Source organism: Leptidea sinapis, chromosome 35 (genome assembly GCF_905404315.1).
Source record: "Leptidea sinapis chromosome 35, ilLepSina1.1, whole genome shotgun sequence".
In the NCBI taxonomy this organism is placed as follows: domain Eukaryota; kingdom Metazoa; phylum Arthropoda; class Insecta; order Lepidoptera; family Pieridae; genus Leptidea; species Leptidea sinapis.
Window position 1 is genome coordinate 1942942 of NC_066299.1, and position 24118 is coordinate 1967059.

At 35.0% G+C, this 24118-nt stretch overlaps 1 protein-coding gene across 1 annotated transcript in view; it reads right to left on the minus strand.

The window, feature by feature from the left end:
- The window catches only part of LOC126975421 (homeobox protein B-H1-like), a gene marked incomplete at its 3' end in the record, with an annotated part of 114498 nt that overhangs the window by 82682 nt on the left and 7698 nt on the right, over nucleotides 1-24118 (minus strand). The window contains exon 2 of the mRNA XM_050823309.1: nucleotides 2291-2343. Coding sequence (XP_050679266.1) covers nucleotides 2291-2343 — 53 coding nt within the window. The remainder of the gene's footprint in view (nucleotides 1-2290; nucleotides 2344-24118) is intronic.

Sequence of the window (24118 nt, forward strand, 5' to 3'; positions counted from 1 at the left end):
TAGATGACTGTATAATCGGTTAAAATTTCGTGAGGCAAGGTTCATCTGGAAAATGGCATATTTAAGTGCAGAGAAGTGGAAGTCTCCTTAAATGTGAGTCATCAAAATGCTTTTGCGATGTCTATAAACCTACAATAACTGTGGTTCAGATGCCCAGTAAACAGAGAGATCAGAAATCCGTTGAAGCAGTACTGCGGGGCTGTAAGAAAGCCTTGTCAACAGAACATCGCGAGGGAAGATTACGTGGCAACGCAGATAAATTATCTCGAAAATCACGTGAGGTAGACTGCAAACATTGTACGAGACACGAGGGGAGAGAGAAACCATTAGTCCAGATTGGTGTGGACAAATGATGCAGCAAACACAACAAGATGATAGCGACATTAAACCAATTCTGGAATAGATGAAATCATCTGCTGTCAAGCCGCGATTGAATATAATTTCCTCAACAAGCATTACAACCACTGGGTTAAGCGGGATAGCTTAGTTTTGCATAAATGCCTGCATTTGATTTGCAGTTAGTTGTGCCTAGAGGCAAGATTAGCGAGATATTAGAAATAATACATTATGTGATGATCGGTTGATTATTTAATATAATATAAGTTAGGTTTATCGTTCTATAAATTACACGTATTGTACGTCGGCTACGTAATAGAAAACGTAATAAGCTTGGTAGTTTTAACCTATCACGCGTATAAAAGTGCGTGTGGGGATCAGAGATCGGCAGCCAAGTGATCCCCTTGTTGTAGCCGATAGCCGACATAAATATTGCAATACAAATCCGAGTTTGAAAGTGTACCGAATACATTATTCATATTGGCACCGCGCACGCCGTAAGGGAGCCACCGCGGAACGAGCCTCTACATAAATCATGTGATCCTAGTATCTTGCCAACACATCTCCATCTTACGTATGCTAAATAACAGACAGACAAAACTACAAAAAGACATTCTCAAATATTATTTTTCTTGTAAATCTTGAAACTAGCATTATTTGTATTTTTTTTTTATTAGAAAAGGGGCAAGACGAGCAACATGATTAATAATTGATGGTAAGTAATACGCCCTGCCCATTACAACCCTGGCCGCTCGGGGTTCTTTAAAAGCCCTTTATCTGCGCGACACTGTGATCGAGCTCGTGTACATATACGATTATCATAGTGCGGTAACTCCTCTGATACCGTTGCGTGGATCTGATCTTCACCTGCGCTTGATGTAAAAACTTCTTCGTGTCATAAATACATCTACAAAAGAGAATTTATATGTGTACTAGTGTCGCTGCCTACTCGCTTGGGTTGTTTGGTTCTAGACGAAGCTATCCCGCTCAAAGTCATGCGTGGCGAGTGTAGGTACCTGCTATTACATTACATAGGTAGCACATACAAATAATAGTATTTTATTCATATTAAAGGTATAAGATTCGCATAGAGGTGTATTAAATTAAATCTTTATACTTTTCTGTTTTAGAAGTCAGTTTTTTTAAACATAGTTTTTTTTAGTATCATTAATCAGGAAAATATAAGATTTCATTGTTTTTTATTGCCATATATAAAATAGTGATTTTTTAAAAAATTTATGGGTAGCCATGTAATATGTAATATGGATCCCCTATTTCGCGTTCTTGTGAGACACTGAAATATCGTGATATAAAATAGCCTAAGAACCACTAATCGGCAAACGGGTTAATAATAATAATAATATATAATAAATCTCAATCAAAACTAATGAAGCAGTACACATACTATGATAACATCATCCACTTAAACAAAAATATTCATAAAAATGTTTATAAAATCAAAACTACTGAGCCAAACTATGTCAAATTTTATGGGAACAAATGGAAAACTTTCAATCAATCAATTGCAAAAAAATTATCTTCAATTTATTTAAATCTAAAAAACAAACTAATATTTTTTCAATTTCCTAATTGGTGTCAGTAAATTATTTCAGCACGTATGCACGTTTCGTTAATAGGTACAATATGTTCCAAATGCCAATAATCTCTTTTTTTTTCTTTGATCGTAATGCACTGCACGTTTCATACAATCGAGTGAATCGCTTATTTCTTACAGAGTTTCGCTAGGCTGCTTAGTTACTAGGTGACCCGACAGACGTACTGTCTTTTATGAATTTGTCAATAATTATGTGTCCCAAATCGAAATAAAACTACCCTATCTCCCAAGCTGGACTAAACTGCACTCCATGAAGTATTCCCCATTAAAATCCGTTTAAAAGATTTACTGAAAACAAACGTCAGGACACTGGGTTTATATATATTAAAGATAACTCACCACTCCATTGTCCATGACCCCATACGGTGACTGGTAGCCCGGCTTCTCTGTGGCTGCAACCAAACGTTCTGTTAGCATCACAGTTCCTCTGGTGGTAGGTGGTGGTAGCCTGCGCTCCTCAAACAATAACCACCACGATAAGCCAACACGATGCCGGGTGCTTACGTATTATGCCATATTCTTCACATATACTTACATACTTAAGTACTTACACCAACACTTGAACATATAAAACATAGTAGGTACCTTTACGAAAACTTTTTTTATGACAATAAGGGACGAGACGGGTAGGACGTTCAGCTAATGGTAATCGATACACCCTGCCCATTACAGTGCAGTGTCGCTCAGGATTCTTGAAAAACCCAAAAGATTCTGAGCGGCACTACAATTGCGCTCGTCACCTTGAGACATTAGATGTTAAGTCTCATTTGCCCAGTAATTTCACTAGCTACGGCGCCCTTCACACCGAAAGACAGTAAAGCTCACACATTTCTGCTTCACGGCAGAAATAGGCGTCGTTGCGGTGCGTATTATCTAGCCGGCATCATGTACAAAGGAGCCTCCCACTAGTAAAATTACTGAGCATAAACTTCCCAAGAAGCCCACTAATTAGGCAAGAAACGAATTAAAAAATAATGTTCAACTTTTATCTAAGATTTAGTTAAATACATTAAATAATCATATAATAATCTAAACTAAACAGTTCAACTTTAAATTAAGTAGTAGATTTGTGCTGAAAACTTAAATTTGTCCAAAAAGTAGATTTTCACTCAACTGAATAGATATATACAATAACTATTATTTAAAATATAGAGAAGGAAAAAGACAGAGAGGGAGACCGAGTCGTAGATGGAGCGACGATTTAAAAGATGCCACTGGTGTGACATGGAGCAGATCATGTCATGACTGGAAGAGCCTGGGGGAGGCCTATGCGAAAGCAAAACAATCTGTGCCGATGTCTACTGCAAACTAAATGTAAATCTAAAACACTGGAAAGATTGTTATTAAAGGCTATTATTATTATTATTATTTAAAATATACAAAAATAATTTATTTGGAACGAAACATGAAAGAGGTTCAGAGAGATCTGTCGGTAACGAAACATACAAGGGACACTCGTAGGTAGTAGGAGAGACAAAAATGTTGTGAATCGCCGAAAACTGAAAAAGTTTGATAAGACGATAGTCGTTCCAAGCTTTTACATCTACTACTAGCTGACCAGGCAGAGTTTGTACTGCCCAATGGACAAATAAAATATCTAAACTTTTGTATAATACAAACTTAAAACAAACAAAAGGAATCCTTTTTTATAAAAACAAACCAATAAACAAAACGCTCGGTACGAAAATTTTTAATTATTACACACGATTCACGATCACGTGACCTGTGCGATTTAAAAATTCCCGCAATTTTTAAATATGTAATACTTTCGAAAATATTCATTTAAATCATATGCTGTAAAGGGCCATATAGATCTATATTGAATCAACAATGTATTTAAGGTATTTAATTAGATAAGGATTAATGCTATATTGGTTAAAATCGCTTCGAAAATTAGCCATTATTTGTCGTAAAAAGTAAATGACAAAAAAATGTTATTGCGGGATATCGATAAGAGATAGAAAAATAACATAGCGGAGTTTTCTGTAGACCTTTTCAATGTGTGCAATTATACATAGTACATTATTTTGATAACTCGCGTAGGGTTTAGCCTGCGTTTGAATGTAAGCGGAAAAAATTTAATTATTTACGACATCACATTAGAAACCTCAAAAATAACAGTATTTCTCCACTATTTAATGGATGCTATTGTACATATAAACCTTCCTCTTCAATCACTCTATCTATTAAAAAAAACGCATCAAAATCCGTTGCGTAGTTTTAAAGATTTAAGCATACATTTATACATATAGGGACAGAGAAAGCGACTTTGTTTTATACTATGTAGTGATGACGCTTCGTTTAGTATAGGAACACGGCAATAGTGATCTGTTTTTTATTCCTTTTTTTATGGAATAGGAGGACAAACGAGCGTACCTCGTTAATTGGTGTTAATTAAACCTGGTGTTAATTGATCACCGCCGCCCACAATCTCTTGCAACACCACAGGAGCGTCGCCGGCCTTTAAGGAAGGTGTACGCGCTTTTTTTGAAGGTGCCCATGTCGTATCGTCGCGGAAACACCGCATAAGAAAGCACATTCCACAGCTTTGTAGTACAACAGATATCGACCATAGACTAGACGCTCGATATTTTTCGACGATACTTATACAGATCGAAGTATTCACGATTTTTTGAAATACAGCGATCCGTGTCATGTTCTGTCATACATTATACTACACACTCGATAAATATCGAGATCCAAATAAATATCGAACGTGTAACATTCGCCGTTATATTATCATCAAAAGGGAGGGTACATTTCATGCCCGTTTCGTCATAATGACGTATTCATATAAACACACAGGATGTTTCAAAAAACGTAGTGACAGATAGTCTATCAACGTATAACTAACATAATAGTTTCTGAAATATAAAAAATAAGTATTTAATGGTATGGAAAGAAAATGCTTTACTGTGTAATATGATATTACACAAAATTTGAAAAACAAAATTTTATGAACGATGCGGGATTCGAACCCACGACCTCCGGCGTTCCGCGCCGGTGCTCTAACCAACTGAGCTAACCTTCGAGTACCGCCTCGTTATAAAATTCTGTTTGCTTTGTTCAACTCTCAGGTTGTGGCTACATCTTCAGGATGTGTATTAATCCTAGAAGTGAGGGTTATCACTTTAAAAACATAACATATTAATATGATATTAACTACTATTTCTCATTCATCTTCTGGTAAAATAAAACGCAATATCGGTACAATTCAAAGCAAACTATGCCATAAAATTCAAATGAAGGTAGCACTATATTCTCTTTTCTAACATGTTGACTACGGAGAAGACGAAACTGAATAATAGTACTCAATGTCACGTTACGCAAAGAAGCATTTTGTTTCCAACCCATTAAATACTTATTTTTATATTTCAGAAACTACTACGGTAATTATAAATTGTAACTAATTAATTTATCTCAAAATAACACGCATAGAATGAGATAGTCATGAAAACCAACAATTCGTTTTTCCATCCTGTATGTAGCTTGGCGGCATACGCCTGTCATCGGCATCACATGTACGCTCCCCGCTCATCAATCAGAACTTGGTTTAAAATCTATTTATCAGAACCACAACATCTGAATAAAATTTTAGTAGGTACTTTTTTTTATACACAATTCAACTATTCATAAATAATATTATAATTACGGATTATAAACCTAGAAACGGACGTGCGACAAATTAATAAAAATCACATTGTACAGTTAATCCTGTTATTGTACTAATATGAGGGTAGTCAAATAATAGACTTCACAGTTGGCAGAGCGTCAAATATGGTTGATCGTTGTTGGGTACAATATGTGTGCCCCTTAAACTTGTAATCCCCATTAAAAAAAAAATCGAAAAAATTATATGTTTAACGGCGTTATTTCTAATCGATCTGTTTCTATCAACTTTCGTTTAGTTGCGAGTTAAACAGCGAGCCTTTTTAGAGAAGCTGGTAAACGAGCGCACTATGCTGTCTGTATCTTCTATAGAATATCAGCAATAGTTATAGAGTTCCTCGCCTAAAAACAATCCGGTTCCGTACCATTTCACAAAATATATCACTTAGCACCTACACTTTAAATATTCAAATTAAATTTGTAACCAAAGAGCGCTCCTACCTACTGAGCCAACAATTGTCTAGCAGCCTAGCGAAATTCTCTAAGTAAAAATGCGATTCACTGGATTGAATCGTGCAGTCATCGATAGATTGACAGATGACAGCTATAATCTTGCAAAAAAACGGCGATAGCCGAAATCCACTACGTTTTAAGCACCTGTTCGCTTTCAAACTGAACCGGATTATACTTCGTTGCCAACCGCCATGCTGTAATTACTACTATTTCAAAGTTATGTCAAATCGATGCACGTTAAATACTCAACTAAATTTCAATTTTTACTCAGGCAGTCCCGTCTCATATTACGTAGTATTTACATCCTCTTTGGTGTTTAGAGTCTAAACTTTAGATAAACAAAGCGGGAGAGAGAGAAAAACATCTCTGACTATCGTAATCTTTTGGGTACCCTCAATAGCACACGACTAATACTAAATACATATTACGACGTAAAGACTTTGATTTACAGACAGAGCAAGATGTCTTTTGAACCGCTTTGTATTATTTATTTATACTATTAATCATTTACAGAAAGAATCTTAAAAGCTAACATAGTCCCGCAAAACTGTTTGTCTGCATGATCAAGTCTCTTGTTAATACATTAATGCTTATTAGAACATTGATTTTATACAAGTGTAAATAACAAATATTGATAAAAAATATAATAAAAATCTAATTTTAATTATTGGCAGTGTTGACAGTAAATATTTCTTAAGTTAGCCCCTTGTACGTGCGTGGGAGTTACGTTGGGATAAAATTCAACGATTTTATGACTCATTTGTCTCTTCACTTTTAATGATTCCTCAAAAACTCATCGGCGTTTATGGATTCATTGCACTCTACGAAGCACAAAGTACCGTGAAACACTTTTAAATGAGTGTTTAAACACTTTATGTACTTAAATACGACTGTATTGCATCCTAATGTAATTTTCTCTCGTAATTCGTTTTAGTTTTTTATGACATTATGGGACGAGAGGAGTAGGACGTTCAGCTGATGGTAATTAATACGCCCTGCCCATTACAATGCAGTGCCGCTCAGGATTCATTGAAAAACTCAATTCTGAGCGGCACCACAATTGCGCTCGTCACCTTGAGACATAACATGTTAAGTCTCATTTGCCCAGTAATTTCACTAGCTACGGCTACTAGCTAGCTAAACAGTTCTCAATCAAACAAATCAAAACAAATCAAAGAATCACAAGGACGTTATCTGTATTTTGTGTATGAATAACAATAGACATTAGAATTTATGAGAGTCGAGCTGGAACTAAAAGACGAGTATAACTGTCAAAAATAAATATTAATCATATTATAATCTACAATTTTATATATTAACAAATAAGTATTATAGTTCATTTTTAATTCCTACTCTTTGTTTTTCGATAACATAGTCAATTATTATTACACGAAGCGATTCTGAACCGAATGACACCTGCTACATAGTATATTTACAAAAGAAGCCTAAAAATAAGTTTACCATAGAAAGCACTCGTTGGCTATTTTACGCATTACCCGACTATCGATCAATGAAATTGATAGGGTAAAAAAACTTGCGAATTTTCTAATCTTATAGATTACAAAAAGGTATGGGCAAATTATTTTTAGTGCACTTTTTAAATCACCCGCGAAATATTTTTGTATGCTTTTTATTTTTAATGAATCAGACCACAGTTTTTATTTATGCAAGGCATGTTACTCGTCAAATTAGTGAAAAGAAATCAAGAACATATAATGTCAATAACGCATGACTCCATTACGACTAATCTCTAGGAAATCTGAAATCGATAAAGATTACGAAATAAAAGAGATGTTCGACCTCTGGACATCCGCTCAACACATCCTGTACATGTCTTGGCTACTTCAAAGTAGAATGTATGCCTTGCATCGACAGAGCTTGGCAAATTGTTATGCCAGATTGAGTCCATAGGTCTGCTGTGAAAGTTATGTTATGATTTTCTACTGTGATGATATGAGCTAATGTTGGCTAACTTAGTGCAGATTCCTGCCCGTTTCACTATTCACTCTCACCTAGTATAGTAAGAGGTTAATCGTTTTAGAAAAGCTTTTGAGAATACTGTGTATAGGTTACACACGAGCTAAGGCTGATAGCTCTGAATTTGGGATTTGTATTTTGAACCGTTAAAAGCTCCAACTGTATCATAGCGCGTTCACGAATGGTACACTGCTAGCTTAATGAAAAGTTAGCAGTGTTCTCATTTTTAGTCCCCCTATCACAGCACCAAATACCTGTTATCAGCACTAAATGAGCACTAAATTTTGAGCTATAAAACGAGTGATTCTGCCGACTTGACCTTTCTAGCTTTACAGATGTGTTAAAAGGCATAAAGGTAAAAAAGGCACTTATTTTCTCAAAATTGATTCCTCTAGAATTCTATTCAATATCAGGTCAAACACTACCACTGCTTCGGAAACAAATGGCGCTTTAAGAGCGGGGAAGCGGCGCAAGAAACTCACCAAGCATTTTTCTCCCCGCGTTTTTTCTTAAATTAAATATTATTTGAGAGCTGCTTAATAAGCAGATGATCCATCTAATTGTTTCCCGTAAAAGTGACAAGAATCCCGTGTCGGTTATATTAACATTATTTCACTTGGTCACAGTGAGCCGGGTTGGCTTAATATAGTGTGAAGTGCAGACAGACTCTCGGCATTTGTTTGTAAACCTTTTCAATATAATCTTTCAAAAATGGACAACGTTGTCATTACACGCCTTTTATTAGTTTCACCTATATGTATGTATGTTTGTTTGTAACCGACTCATTTGTGCGCGATTTTGATCCAATTTAAACGGCCAGATTTCGTTCAAACTTCGTAGATTTATGGAGGACCGATGACAATACATTAATTTGATAAATTTATTCCATTTTTCAATTTGCAAAATAAGATTTTTGTTTATTTATATAAAGTAGGAAATATTTTCTATTTTAGTACGGTTTTCTACAAATGTTTTTTAGTCGTTTTTAACTACTATTTAATTAACTTTTCAAAATAGATTTCTTGGGGTTACTTATCTATCGATAGCAATTATTAAAGCTTAGGCCACTCTAGGTAATAAATCGCGCTCTGAGAGGAATTAGGCGTACCTCTGAACGTATTAATGTTTGCGCTGTTTTAAAATAATACAATTATTATAATGTTCGTACGTATCAGTAACTGCTACAGACAATCACAATCTAGTCCCAGTGTGTCTCATCTTTCTAGATAATCTACAGCAGTTTTTTTATTACACTAAGGGACGAGACGAGCAGGACGTTTGGTTGATAGAAATTGATACGCCCATTACAATGCAGTGCCGCGAAGGGTTATTGAAAAACCCAAAAATTCTGAGCGGCAGTACAATTTTGAGACAGGGTGTTAAGTCTCATTTGCCCAGTAATTTCACTAGCTACGGCGCCCTTCAGAACGTAACACAATAATGCTTACACATTACTGCCGTCACGTAGGTACCATCACGACAAAAATAGGCGCCATTGTACTCGTAATCTAGCTGAAAATATTTTAACAGGAAATCCATTTTTTTTATAAAGCTTATATACGTCGTTTTAATTGGCATTTTGATTACCGACACCTACCATCAGTGAACCCCAAACAAATATATTGAAACAACAATATCCCTCCAGCAACACGTAGTATGTACTACTTACACTAAAAACAACCCCAAACTTAATACAGCGTACACCACCCCACTCAAGTTAACTAAAGTGCACAACTACTGTCAACTACATCGAAGAGGCTATAGCAAGAATTATAGAGCCCGTGCTCTGAATATGTTAATAATAAATGCTGGAATTTATGTATCATGTTGACTTCTATATAGAGATATGTTAAAAGCTGAAATTTAGTTTATATTTTATAGAATAAAACTTCTTTAGGCGCGACTTAAGAGTAACTCAGATAACTTTTGTAACGAAGTTACTACCGTCAGAAAAGATCAATTGAAACAAATTTTTAACCATTTCTTAAAGTTATGGTATATAAATTTTATGGCTGTAATGAATTGTTTTATATTGCTTAGTAAAATTTTCTGAAAATCTCCAAGTCTATTTGCTTATTTAAGTATTAAAAGGTACTTTTGTAATAAATAAGTAAATTATTTACATATAAAGTTTTCAGAAATTTTCTGACTTTTGCAACATTCTTTAATATTTAATAACAATGTTATATTGATATGTGCTAATCCAAACTCAAATTTCTTACTACCTTATTTAATTATAAACAGTTAAATGAAATGGCGGAATCCCAGGAACATTTTACTCTATAACTTTAACTCAATAATTAAGAATAAAAGAGAAAATCAAGAATCTGATTATGACTTCACCTGAAAAAACGTACTTGTCATTTTTTGTTAAACATTTTTTTTATCTATTCTAGCTATCCAGCGTACCATACGTAATTGTGTAGTTAGTGACACGGCTTTAATTAAAAAATATGTAATGTTATTAAATTTTACTCCAATCGTGCGTAAAATTACACGCACAGACTTTTTTTTTTAATTAAGATGCGCTCAATATGTAATACCATTCGGTCTGATTGTGTTCTAATTTTAAAATAATGCACCCAAGCACTACAACACTGGGGTTAGTTACAAATTCAAATAGAAAAAAAGATTAAATATAACAAATACTTATAATATACTACTTCGTGTTATTACAGGTGGGTAAGTATGTTTCTCCATATTGGAAAATTACAATTTATGTAGCAATTGTTGTGCTGCATGTCAGTCCGAAAATATTGGCGATTCGGACGTGCTTGTTGCAGGTCTATTTGTAAATATTACTTATTACAAAATTATTCTATATTGTGTCACACTACAGAATGTTACAAGTCGCAAGTCTTACTTTGTTACTATTAATAACGCTTAGAAGATTTTAGGAAACTATACCTAACAATAATCATAGATAATGTGAAGAATGTTTTCACCATGACATGAAACCTTTCCACATTACAGGGGTGTTAACTATGCTCAAAACAGGACACTATAGAACTAGTCACATCGCTCGCTCTATGCTGTGCTACATTTAACCTCTGCGGTCCCACCCCCTGTACCAGTGACACAATAAATCAGTCATCAGAGCATGACTGGTCGGCTGCGCCACCAAAACGGGACTTTAACGGAGGGTAAACTGAGAAAATTTCAATATTATTTTTTTATCAGTTATTTACCAATAATTATTACGGTTTAGTGTTGCATTACAAATCAATATACTATTGTTCTACTACTACTGTTCAACTTTTGCTCATAAACTAAAGTCTCTCACATAGCGCTTTCTTTAAATTCTTGCAGAACTTTCAAATATTATCATTATAAAATATTTCTATGCTGTAGATTTAATGATACTTAAGTATCTATATACTTAATATACAACTAATAGCATATTTTATTATTAATCTCCCTTTGAAACTTTCATTATTATAATTCGGTATTCAAAGATGTATCCACTCACTGGTTTTTATATTTATAAATTTTAAGACATTACATAAGTATTATGGTTATTTTCAATTATTTTCATTTAATTTCGTCATCCATTACATCGGCCATATCACTCTAAGGCTCTAAATACTTAAATCTCTAATAATACAAATATTCTTTATTAAAAGTACCTATTTAAATCAATCTTTCAAAAAAATAAGCATAAGTAACATGTGATAAGACGCAAGAACCACAGCGGGCTTATCTTATTTTTTTTTATTATAAAATTTCGTTACAATCAAATTTATTATTTGTATAGTCTGACGGCGGAATGGCTTTTTTTTTATGGAATAGGAGGACAAACGAGCGTACGGGTCACCTGGTGTTAAGTGATCACCGCCGCCCACAATCTCTTGCAACACCAGAGGAATCACAGGAGCGTTGCCGGCTTTTAAGGTGGCTTGTCCCACTTCCAATTTGTGTTATCTTTTTTTTATGAAAATATGGGACGAGAGGAGCAGGACGTTCAGCTGATGGTAATTGATACGCCCTGCCCAATACAATGCAGATTTTTGAAAAAACCAAAAATTCTGAGCGGCAATTACTGCACTCGTCACCTTTAGACATAAGATGTCGAGTCTAATTTTCCCAGTAATATCACTAGCAACGGCACCCTTCAGACCGAAACACAGGAATGCTTACACATTATTGCCATCACGTACAGCAGGACGTTCAGCTGATGGTAATTGATACGCCCTGCCCAATACAATGCAGATTTTTGAAAAAACCAAAAATTCTGAGCGGCAATTACTGCGCTCGTCACCTTTAGACATAAGATGTCAAGTCTAATTTTCCCAGTAATATCACTAGCAACGGCACCCTTCAGACCGAAACACAGGAATGCTTACACATTATTGCCATCACGTACCATCATGGCAGAAATAGGCGGCGGTGTGGTACCCATAATCTAGCCGGCATCCGGTGCAAAGGAGCCTGAACTGGTACAAAAACATGATTATCATTAAAAACGTTAATTATATTACAGTAATCTGTCTGTCGTTCCTCTGCAGTACTGTATTCAAGGAACTTTCTTTCACGAACAACCAAACTATGAAATGTTCTTCCTTGTGCGGTGTTTCCAGGACGATACGACATGTGTATGTACCTTAAAAAAAAGTGCCGGCCTTTAAGTAAGGCCGGCAACGCTCCTGTGATTCATCTGGTATTGCAAGAGAATGTGGTCGACGGTGATCACTTAACATTAGGTGACCCGTACGCTCGTTTGTTCTCCTATTCCATAAAAAAATTGTTTCGAACATTTTCTGGGATAATATTGTAAATGCCTAAGCATTATGATTTTGGACAGTTTCTAGAAAATTTCCATAAGTGACTATGTACATTCATAATATTGTCAAGAATATATTGAGAGGCAATAGTTTTTTTTCTTAAAATGTTATTTTAATATTTCTTTAGGACGTAAGTTATAACTAGCAATAGTATTTTAACAGAGTATGTGTTATTTAAATGTAATAAATATATTTTTAGTGTTATTTCCGCAAAGTTTTTGTTAAATTATAATAAAACGCATCTATTTTCTAAAAATTGATTCCTTTAGAATTCTTTTTGATGTCATTTCTATTATGCTAGATATTACTACCGCTTCGGAAATAAAATGGCGCTCTGAGAGAGAAGAAGCGGCGCAAGAGACTATCCCAGCATTCTTATTTGCACTCTTTTTAATAAAAATATACATTGCTATTGCTATAATATAATCATTATCTAGTCCCAGGCTGTCCGATCACTTTGATATTCAGCTGCGGAGTAACAGGATTTATGACAGAGCTATTTTTTAATAAAACATTTAAATATATTTATAGATAATGCCCGAACAGTGGCTGGGACATTATTATAAAAGTGTATACATTTACCCTTAAAGCTATTAGTTAAAATAAGAGGTTGAAAGCATCCTCCATCAAAGATTTGTAACCCACTGAACTTTGGAATAAAAGACCAGTCCGGTCTTATATAGTCCATAAATTATTGTAAAAATAAAAAAAAATATATGAAAACATGATTTTGGGCTACATAGTGAGACACCTTCTAGAATACGGATATAAGAGATTGATATTGGCTAGGACTGTAACCGGATCAGGAACGAACCATGACCGGGGCGTAATTGTGAATCACTTCCACACCCCCTTGGTCCGACACGTGTCTCTACAACGGTGACGTTTGTTACTGTGCAAATTGAGGCCATATTGTCGAGAGGATATTGTCTGTGTTCGCTATTTGCGGATGGGAGTCGTGCTGGGAAATGTTTTTGTAAGGTTTACAGCGCGTGTGTCGGTTAGTTTAGTAACCAATAATTTTTTTTATGGGGCAAAAAAATACTAACGAGCACACAGCTCATCACTCTTCACTCTGAGTAACTTGAAATAATACTAAATGGCGTACTTTCAGAGACATTGTCGTTCTTTGCATAGGCATATCTATATATATAAAAATGAATTGCTGTTCGTTAGTGTCGCTAAAACTCGAGAACGGCTGGACCGATTTGGCAAATTTAGGTCTTGAATTATTTGTGGAAGTCCAGAGAAGGTTTAAAAGGTGAATAAATAGGAAAATGCTGCTAAATTAAATAAAAACAACAAATTTGTTTTTCCTTTGATGTGTTCATACATAATTTCTATGAGAGAATTTATTGACGCACGGTTTGACAGTTCTGCTGTGAAACAATTTCATTACGACAGCACGTAAAAATAAATGCACCCTGCATTTATTTTTACGAAGTAATTTTTGATGTTATGATATATTATTGACAAATTCATATAAAACATTATTTTATTTATTATATACAGAACAACGTCTGTCGGGTCAACTAGTTTCTTATATATATGCGGTCGTGACTTTAAATTTAATTATTTTCAGATCAACGTTTGTCAAAAATCTTATAGGCTGTACACGCGAACGATCCCGTTGCTTTTTCGTTGTAAAAAAAAGTAAAACTGTTACTTACTTTTTTAGATTACCCTCACTTCTGGAAATAATTACACAAATTAAATTTGAAAACATATTTTATGAACGATGCGGGACTCGAACCCGCAACGTCTCTCCTCCTCTCGTTCTGTGCGAGGGCTCTTCACCTCATTCGTTCATAGATTTTGTTTTCAAATTTAATTTGTGTAAAAAAGTTATAAAAACGCGACTTTTTCTGAAAGTATGTTGAATTGAAACACGGACGTGTAGGTTATTGCAGAGTCGTGACAATAAAAACCCTCGTCTTCGGCTCAGGCTTGTTAGACGCAGCTCGTTTGCAAGAACCTACCATCACAATGTACTATTTTATTAAAAAGGCGTAACGATACGACATGGGTACCTTAAAAAAAGCGCGTTCACCTTCCTTAAAGGCCGGCAAGGCACCTGTGATTCCTCTGGAAGAGAATAGAAGAGCGGTGATCACAAAACAAAAAGATAACTTTGATATTATTTCTAATGAAAATCATCAATGAGCTGCTTATAACTTATACAGCACCAATTTTTCTTATTTTTGTAATAAATAATTTAATATTTTGGTAACCCGACTCTGTCTTGGCCGTGGTGACGTCACACATAAACCAAGTGTACAGTAAAGTTAAATCACAATAATCACCGTATCGTAAAATGATCTACGATTAATCATAGCTCCGTACGCCCCTTTACAACAGTGCCCAATTTATAGTCACTCCATATAATATATACCTACATTATAATTTTATAATACACACACACATATAATTAATATACCTTTGCAAAAAATACTTGAAAATAATACATTCTTAATTATTTTCTACAAGAAAAAACATATAAGTAACAATAAGTATAATAAGACTTACTTATATATAACATATTAATATAATATACACAACCGCTTTTTTTTTGCACTTAAAGCGCGCGTTAGTTTCTATGTAGAGACGGTACCATCTATCAACCTAAAACGTTCAAGACACCATGAAAAACTTACTCTAGTGGTGCAAAAACAAAACGCGGTGGTTTCCTTTCCACGCTCTTCAATGACCTTGTCAGGCAGCGTCCATTAATTACGTAATCTTATTCTAAAAATAATTTATCACACAATTTTACACCGCTTTGCTAGTAAAATAATTAAATTATATATAATACTAGTGATAGCAGTGAAGTTGATTTTTTGTCCTTGAATTCCTCAAGCAGCCAAAGCTGCGCTGATGAAAGCTACTACAGCATCTCACCTACCTTCTCTCTTCGTAGTGAACTTGAGAAAGCTTTTATAGATTGTGTTAATAATTTCAATGTTTTACATATAAATGCTCAGAGTGTGCCTTCTAGCTACACTGATATGCTTGCTTCATTTGATTGTAATAATATTCATGCAATTCTAGTGTCTGGCTCAAACCATGTCTTCCTTCCACTTCCTACTCCTTACCGGGTTTTCAGCTTGTCCGCAATAACCGAACCGGCCGAGTCGGTGGCGGTGTTGCAATATATATTCGTGGACGATTCTCATATTCTATAATAAGTGTATCTCCTCAGCCACCCCCCGGTGACTCTGCGGAACATCTTGTACTTGAAGTCAGCATATCACACTCCAAAGTACTATTGGGTGTGTTTTACAGTCCTTCGTTAGGAATTGATTATTTTAGTTCATTTGAATACATTCTTGACTGTCTTACTCCATTATACGAGCATGTGATCATAATGGGAGATTTCAATACCTGCATGTGCAAAGTTAAACATCGCAGCAGAAAGCTCCAATCAATAATTGACTCCTTCAACTTGATGACGCAACTGAATGAATTAAGTAAAAAAGTTTTCTCCGCACATGGATCCCTGCGCCGGTTACGTAATCTTCTCCCAGTACCTAGTAAAATATGCCTTGCGCAGACTTGCCTGCTCTCCATTCTTGATTATGCAGACATTTGCTATCCCGACCTTACCGAGGCTCAGCTGGATAAACTCGAACGCCTACAAAATTTATGTATTCGCTTCATTTTTAACCTACGTAAATACGATCATGTCTCCTCCTACCGAAAAAAACTTAACTGGCTTCCTATACGTCTGCGTCGCAATTCCCACATTCTACACCTTCTTTACTCCATAATTTTTCACCAAATCACTCCTCTTTACCTTAAAGACAGATTTGAGCTACTAGGGTCTCAGCATGAGCTTTCGTTGCGCTCTGTGCGAAACAAATACTAAATGTTCCTTTCCATAAATCTGATAGCTATCACTCTTCTTTCACCATTAATGCCATCACTCTTTGGAATCAACTGCCGCTTACTATCCGTCAAGCACAATCATTAGCATCCTTTAAAAATCAACTAAAAAAACATTATCTGTCCTCTATTTGATAGAATCTATCTGTATGTATCCACCAACATAATTCAACAATTCTGAAATGTTAATTATTGTTCCTACTTTTTACATATTTTACTTTCTTATAAACTTATCTATATTTTAGTATAGTATATATTATGTGTGTCTATATTTTTGACACTTCTTACCCTTTTAATGTACTGCCTTTCTCTTTTATTGTATTACAAATGGTTGCCTGGAAGAGATCACTATATAGTGATAAGGCCGCCATTTGCACCATATCATGTAATTATGTATGTTAGTAATTAAGTTATATTTTGTTAATGTGGTGTCAAAAAAGTGTAATAAATAAATAAATAAAATTATATTTGCTAAGACCCCCCTCCCCCCAAATCAGTTTTGGAAAGATTTAGCTTGATCCCCTTCCCCCTAGATCACCTTAAGTAATTAATGGACGCCCCACTTATATGTATACATACATTATTATAATTATTGGAATAGGAAATATGAGTATGTAGCTCGGTGATCTATATTCCAAGGGCTAACCATTTTACAGTTATTGACTAATTATTTCTTTTTATAGAAACCTGAGAAATATGGATAATCTTTTTTAAGTAAGGTCAAATAATAGGTAAAAAAAACAATGAAATAGAATTTCAAGCTTAGAACTTATACATCGTCAAAATACTGGAAATGACGTTAAGATAAATAGCGATTTTAAGAAGTGTAATGTATACCGTCATAATTGACATCGAAGAATGGGTGACCTGCCCATTTTCTCTACCACATGACAGAAGCGAAAACCTTATCAAGGCGAGTATAATAATACGAAATACAATTATTTGCACCAACAGAGTATTAATAATTATAGTAAATTCGAGCAGACCCAAACGAATTACAGTCTCATTTGATAGATAGGTACTCACCAGATAAAACTTCGTAAAGAAGTTTTCACTTCAAAAAGGTAATATTTATTTCATTTGGTTAATTTTGAGCGAAAGAAGGCCAAACCCATTATAAATTATTATATTTTTTTTATCTAATTTTATCTCCTGCAATGAAATAATGTAACAGTTAAAATAAACGTAAACTTCACGTCCCGTCTATAAATACGTCACATCAACCCTCTATCAAATCCACTCCACGATCTAATATTACACGCTCAGACAGATCACAATAAAATCACTGGATTATCGCCATCCCCGTCTCCACAATACGTAAACCTCGTGGAGTGAGAGAGTCGGTGATATAATTATATTAAACCGGCATATAGTGGACATCATTATTATTGTTATTCACTGAATATTTATGTACAGAGATTAAATTATAATATATATTAACGCTTCAGGAGATTTGAAGCCACTAATGAATTTAGACGGCGGTAAGGATTTCATTTCTTAAAATTGAAATTAAAAATACTATACTGTTGAAACTTAGTAAGTAAACGTATTCTGTGAACCGCATTAAAATTTTCACACAAAGACAGAAAGAAAGGGTTCCCCATTCAAAGAACTGACACTCAAATATGTTTTTTCATATAACCCATACATGTGGGGTTTGTCTATGGATAGGTCTTCAAAAATGATATTCTATATTTTTTTTTTGTAAATTGAATAGTTTGGGCGAGAGACACTTCCAAAGTGGTGAAATGCGTGTAAATGTCATAGTCTAAAAATCTAAATTTGAAGTGTTAATGCTATTGATGTAAAACGTCTTTTATCATGAACATAATAATACGTTAATAACTCAAAGATTATAAAGCGGACGTGAATCTCTTCAAATTTCGGTCAATGACCCTTTTCTTCGGGCCACAATGACGCGATTTTTGGTACTTTGCGCAACTTTAAAGACAAAGTACTAACAAAACGTTTGTTACTACAGGATTTGCTCCCCATCTATTGAGATAATTGCAATCAATACATGTCGAACACAATAATGAACTAAATAATGATAGCCAATATCGTTATCAAGTGAACACCGAACACCGCGCTCATTATGACTATCGAACCCAATGACCCCGCGGATGTAATTACACTCAAATATCACTCATTGGATTTTTATTTAATAATATCCGGACGCCCGAGCCTCGCTCGGATTTTTAAGAATGTACAAAACTTGAACAAAAAAAAACTAATAGGACATCTGGATTCGAACTGGGGTCTTCTGCTTTCCGGATCACCCAATGTCCCATCTGAGCTATTACAGTCTTGTATAAGGTGGCGAAATTTACGTTTGTATTCTAATGTTATTGTAACTGTTCCTCATTAAAACACGGATAAAACTTTATTTTTTTTTTAAATTGAATTCGATTTATCACCCCCAAAATCCCCCGTATACTAAATTTTATGAAAATCGTTGGAGCCATCGTTGAAAATTGTTACCCTACTTGAACTTGATAAAATATTACTGCCACCAGAAAAACAATTAAACTTCTAGGATGACCCATACGTTGTTATTTTTTTGAGTGATATCGATCTCACAACTAGAATGATCAAATATAATAATTTTACGTTTATTTCCAAAATGTATGGACAAAGCGGGATTGAAAATAATCACTGTAACCGCTAAACTAACCGTCCGATAACGTATCTTTCACAAATCTTTGTATATTCGTTCGACTCTTCAGTTGTGGCTTCTTCTACAGGATCTACCAAACCGTTAATATCCTCAGCCCCTGAAGTTTGTTTCCAGTGAACTCCTAAACTAATAAACGGATTTTTTTATTTAGATTTGCTGATTTGAAACAAGATAAATATGAATGCAATGAAAAATCAAATAATGGACATACAATACAACAGTCGCCTTATCTTTCTTAAAGACTGACAACTTGTTGGTATATCTACTTAAGAAGCCAGCCACAATTTGGTTCATGTTCTAAATTTGCCAACAGCAATCGTCGCCTACCCACCAGTTGGGCCTGTACTCGCATAAGAAACACGTAAAGCAGGGGTGCTCAAGCTTGAACTGCTGGCGATCTACCTCAAAATTGTTAAACCGATCGATCGGTCGGCTCTGAGAGGCTTCAAGTATGTGTGATGAAGGATTGTCGTCTAGGTAGAGTGTCACGATGACATAGATATTAGTTTTGCGCAAAATATGCATTTTTTTAGTCAAGGTAAGTGTAGGTCTGCTCTTAAATGTCAATGAAAAAACTCATAATTATTATTCAAAATTGCGAGTTTAATGGTTCTTACAAAACAAACGCGTTCTAAAGTTCTAAGCTTAACTAAATAGTGACTTTGGATGTTGAAGCGTGACACTGGATGTCCCGAGCATACTTTTAATAAGATGGTACGTAATTACCGATTTTAGTTTATTATACCCGATTTTTTTCTCGAGATCGACTCAAAACCCACTCGCGATCGACCTGTCGATCCCGATCGACCGTTTGAGCACCCCTGACGTAAAGTATCTAGTACTTGATAAATATTGTTCAATATGCGTCAACTTTTTATTTGATCAGCTGTTCGCGATTCAAACGACTACACGTATCCAACCAATCAGGCGGCGCAGTTTAAATTCGGAATCATTTAAATTTCGAATGCGCTATTAAGTTTACTATAATATAGGATATCTAACGGAACGCCGAATGATTTTTTTATTTATTTAAAGACTTGAGGGGAATAGCTGAATTATTTTCACCAGATTCTTAACAAGTGATGACCGTCACACCGTTAGTCGTCCCCTAAAGGACTTATTATAATTCCCGATTCACTGACGTTTTGATGAGCGGCTTTTTGTCAAGTACAAATTTATTACACTCAGCGGTAAAAAAGTTGTTCCAAACACGAGTCGAGATAAAGTTCACTTTATATTAATTTAATCGTTTTAAATCTATATATCTATTTAATTTAATCAAATTAATTTTGAAAAATTAATTAGATTAAATTAAATATATAAAGTTTATGAATTTCGTCCTTAAAGACAGTTCGTTTTTTTAAATCCTGTTTATTAAATTCCTTCAATCTCATTAAGTTTTCAATGAAGTTAAAAGTGAAAAAAAAAAAGAAATGTTTATTTACCAAAAGTATTTTAAAAGTACAGAATTATGGTTCAGTTTCATAGGGTCCATCCGTTGGTTTTTCCTGACTAATAGATATAGATATACTCTATGATACCCAAGAGAAGACGAACGGCTCAGAGGACGGCCACCAAAAAGATGGGAAGATGAAATATCTCAGACATTAGGCCCATATTGGACCAGGGTTGCTCTGGACCGCAAGTACTGGAGAGAATTGGAGGAGGCCTTTGCCAATAGTCACTTCGATATCATATAAATGTTTATGTTGAATTTGGAACCTCTAGCTACCGAAGTTTAGGCCTTAATCAGGCCTTTAACCGTTTCTTTTAAACCATTTAGGGAGCGTTTCGTCTAGTTTTTAACTTCAGACATTCCAAATTTTAAGGCGACACTAAATGCCAGCGACCTTGAGCGATATGAGTTCACGGCTGCCGGCCCGCCATCTATGTAACAAAGCCAATATTTTCAAAATTCTTGCGTGGAAAACAGTTTATATGCTTACAATCCTCGTTATTCACTACTAATCTGAATAAATGAACCTACACAAAAAGTACAAGCTATAAGAATAACTTTTCTGAGAGAAGTACCAAAAAATGCGTCACGCCATGCCAAAAAACTTGTTTAACTTCAAAGAAAAGTGGTAGTTCCAAAAGGCTCGGCACTGTTAACTTTAACCAACAGCAAGCATTAGCAAACTACAAATAAGACTTAAGTATATGTGTAACAGGATTAAATAGTGTTCATAGCTCGAAATGCTATACTTTCACCACAAAACTTGTCTAAAAACATCATGTTTGCGTGTTTTCTGCTTACTCTTCGCCGTAAGTGGAAAGCTTCCGAGAATTCTACGCACGCCTGTCCATTCAAGGGACACCGGGAACGGGGAGCCCTGGCACTGAGTGACGTGAGTTATGCTAACTACTGTGATAAAGACGGATTCACACTGCAACGACGAACCTTCACGACTGAAAAGGAACTCAAAGAAGAAGAATATTGTGTAGGCATCTTAAACCCATATCAGATTGATGCAGAGTCTTTATAGAAGTCAAGACAATTAATTAAAGGCCGCTTATCTCGATCGTGTGTACAGCGTAGTTTTATGCGCGTGCGAACTCCGACCTTTAACCTGCGATACGCGCAGTATTGACACCAGTATACAACTATCGTTACGCGTACAAATAATTTATTGCAATTGATTACGAATTGCATTTGTTTACAAAATATGATTCCTTTATTACAAGGCTATTCATCATTAAACAATGTAATAGGCTTTACACGTACACTGTTAGCCCTAGAAAGGTCTAATATCAACAATATTTTTGTATAAAAGATGTAAAAACATATTATATTGCTTTTTAACAATTACCCCCTTATTCATAATAGTCCGCTAACTTTAAACAGCCGCTAAGGAGTGTTTTTCCTCATTCTGACTTATGTCAATAGCTTCTTCAGAGTGAGAATTAGCAATGCTTTAAGTTAGCAGACTATTATGAATAAGGGGCTTAATGTTTTGCCCTAAACTTCAAAGGATTTTTGTAGGTTAGCTGTATGAGCTTTTTTACAGTGGCAATAAAGAGGAATGGCTATGTTTGTTTTGGACTTTTTTTCAGGTTCGGTGGCGTTTAGATTATTAATCTGTTTACAATAGAGTTCATTTTAAGAAAGCTATTTCAGTTATCACCAATTAGCGCACATATTTTCTGAAATATCTGATTTAAAAATAAACCTAAACAACGGATGGAGGCGCCTCTGTGGGCCCATCTCCCCCAATTCCCTTTGAGTCAAAATATAAGGATCAAATATATTTCTCTTACGATATCTATAACGAGTGACAGCGATCATTTACGTGATGAAATGACCAATGAATCATGTACCTACTGTTCACAATTTAACAAATTTTACTTTTTTAAAGCTACCCTCATTCATTTATTACCTCTTCATCACGACAGACAAATATTTTTCTGGTAATGATTAGTAATTAGATAAGTAATTATCAATAAGACATTCCTTATTCATTCCATTGACGACCTGTATAGCCGAGTGGTTAGCGGTCCTACCTACTACGCTAGAGGTCCCGGGTTCGAATCCCGCTAGGTGCAAGCATTTATATGATCAATATGGATGTTTGTTTCCGAGTCATGGATGTTTAAATTTATTTATGTATGTTTATATGAATTTATGTATGTTTAAGTAAGTATATTGTATTAAATATATCGTTGTCTTGTAACCCATAACACAGGCTATATATGCTTAACTTGGGGCAAGATAATTTGTGTAAAAAGTGTGTCAATATTATTATTATTATTCCTCCACATGCCACTTTTAGCTTTGACCTTACCAAAAGACATTGTTACAAGTAATACACATTACACAAAGTGTGATCATTCCGGCACTCCAGCTTTAGCCGATATTAGGATCCATAACGCGGCTTTTCAGTATTGCCTTCATATCTATACATGTTAGGTAAATTAGACTTGCGTCTATTGTGCGCCTGTTTTGCATGAAAAAGTTGATCATGTATTCCGTATTGAGACGGCAAACGAAATACGACCCCAGGATAAAAAAGCCCTCTGAGTTTCTTGCACCCGTTCCTCTCAGGCTTGTGGAATACTTTTCGAATGGGTGGTTATTTTTGACGTTTAATAAGTGATATCATATCATATTTTGAATAATAATATTTGAATTGGATAACGCTGTGAGAAACGAGCCAGGCCGCTGGTGGAGCTGTGTGAAGTCGACTAAGGTTGTCAACAGAACTTCATGATGATAAAGTAACATACTTAACATCGGTATATGTATAAAACATCATCATCATCAGCCCGAAGACGTGCATATCGTCCGATCTTGGCCGGTCTGTATCCAACAGTTCCCCGCTACATTTAAAAGTAATTAAGTACGTCCCTTACTTCGTCTTCCTACCCGTGGCCGCCACTCGAGTCTTATCTATATCTTACCCATCATATTGGAAAATCTCCTATCATTACCTTTGAGTCAATATAAGGCTCTATAAAAGAATACTTTCTCAGTATTTCATAAGCACGTACTTTTTGTCATACCATACAAGAAATAATTAAGAAAATATATAGGTAAATAACATTAACACATTGTTATTAACATCAAGTTCTCAGGTGTCAAATAAAACTTATGGTTAAAAATTTTTTGAGCTTAATATGTTATGGGGTGGCGAACTCCTGGTCCACTGTATAACGTAAGCACTTAGCAAAAGTTCTAGACATGAGTGTGTTTGACGGCACAGTATTTAAGAAAAGTGGGGTTAAGTTAGG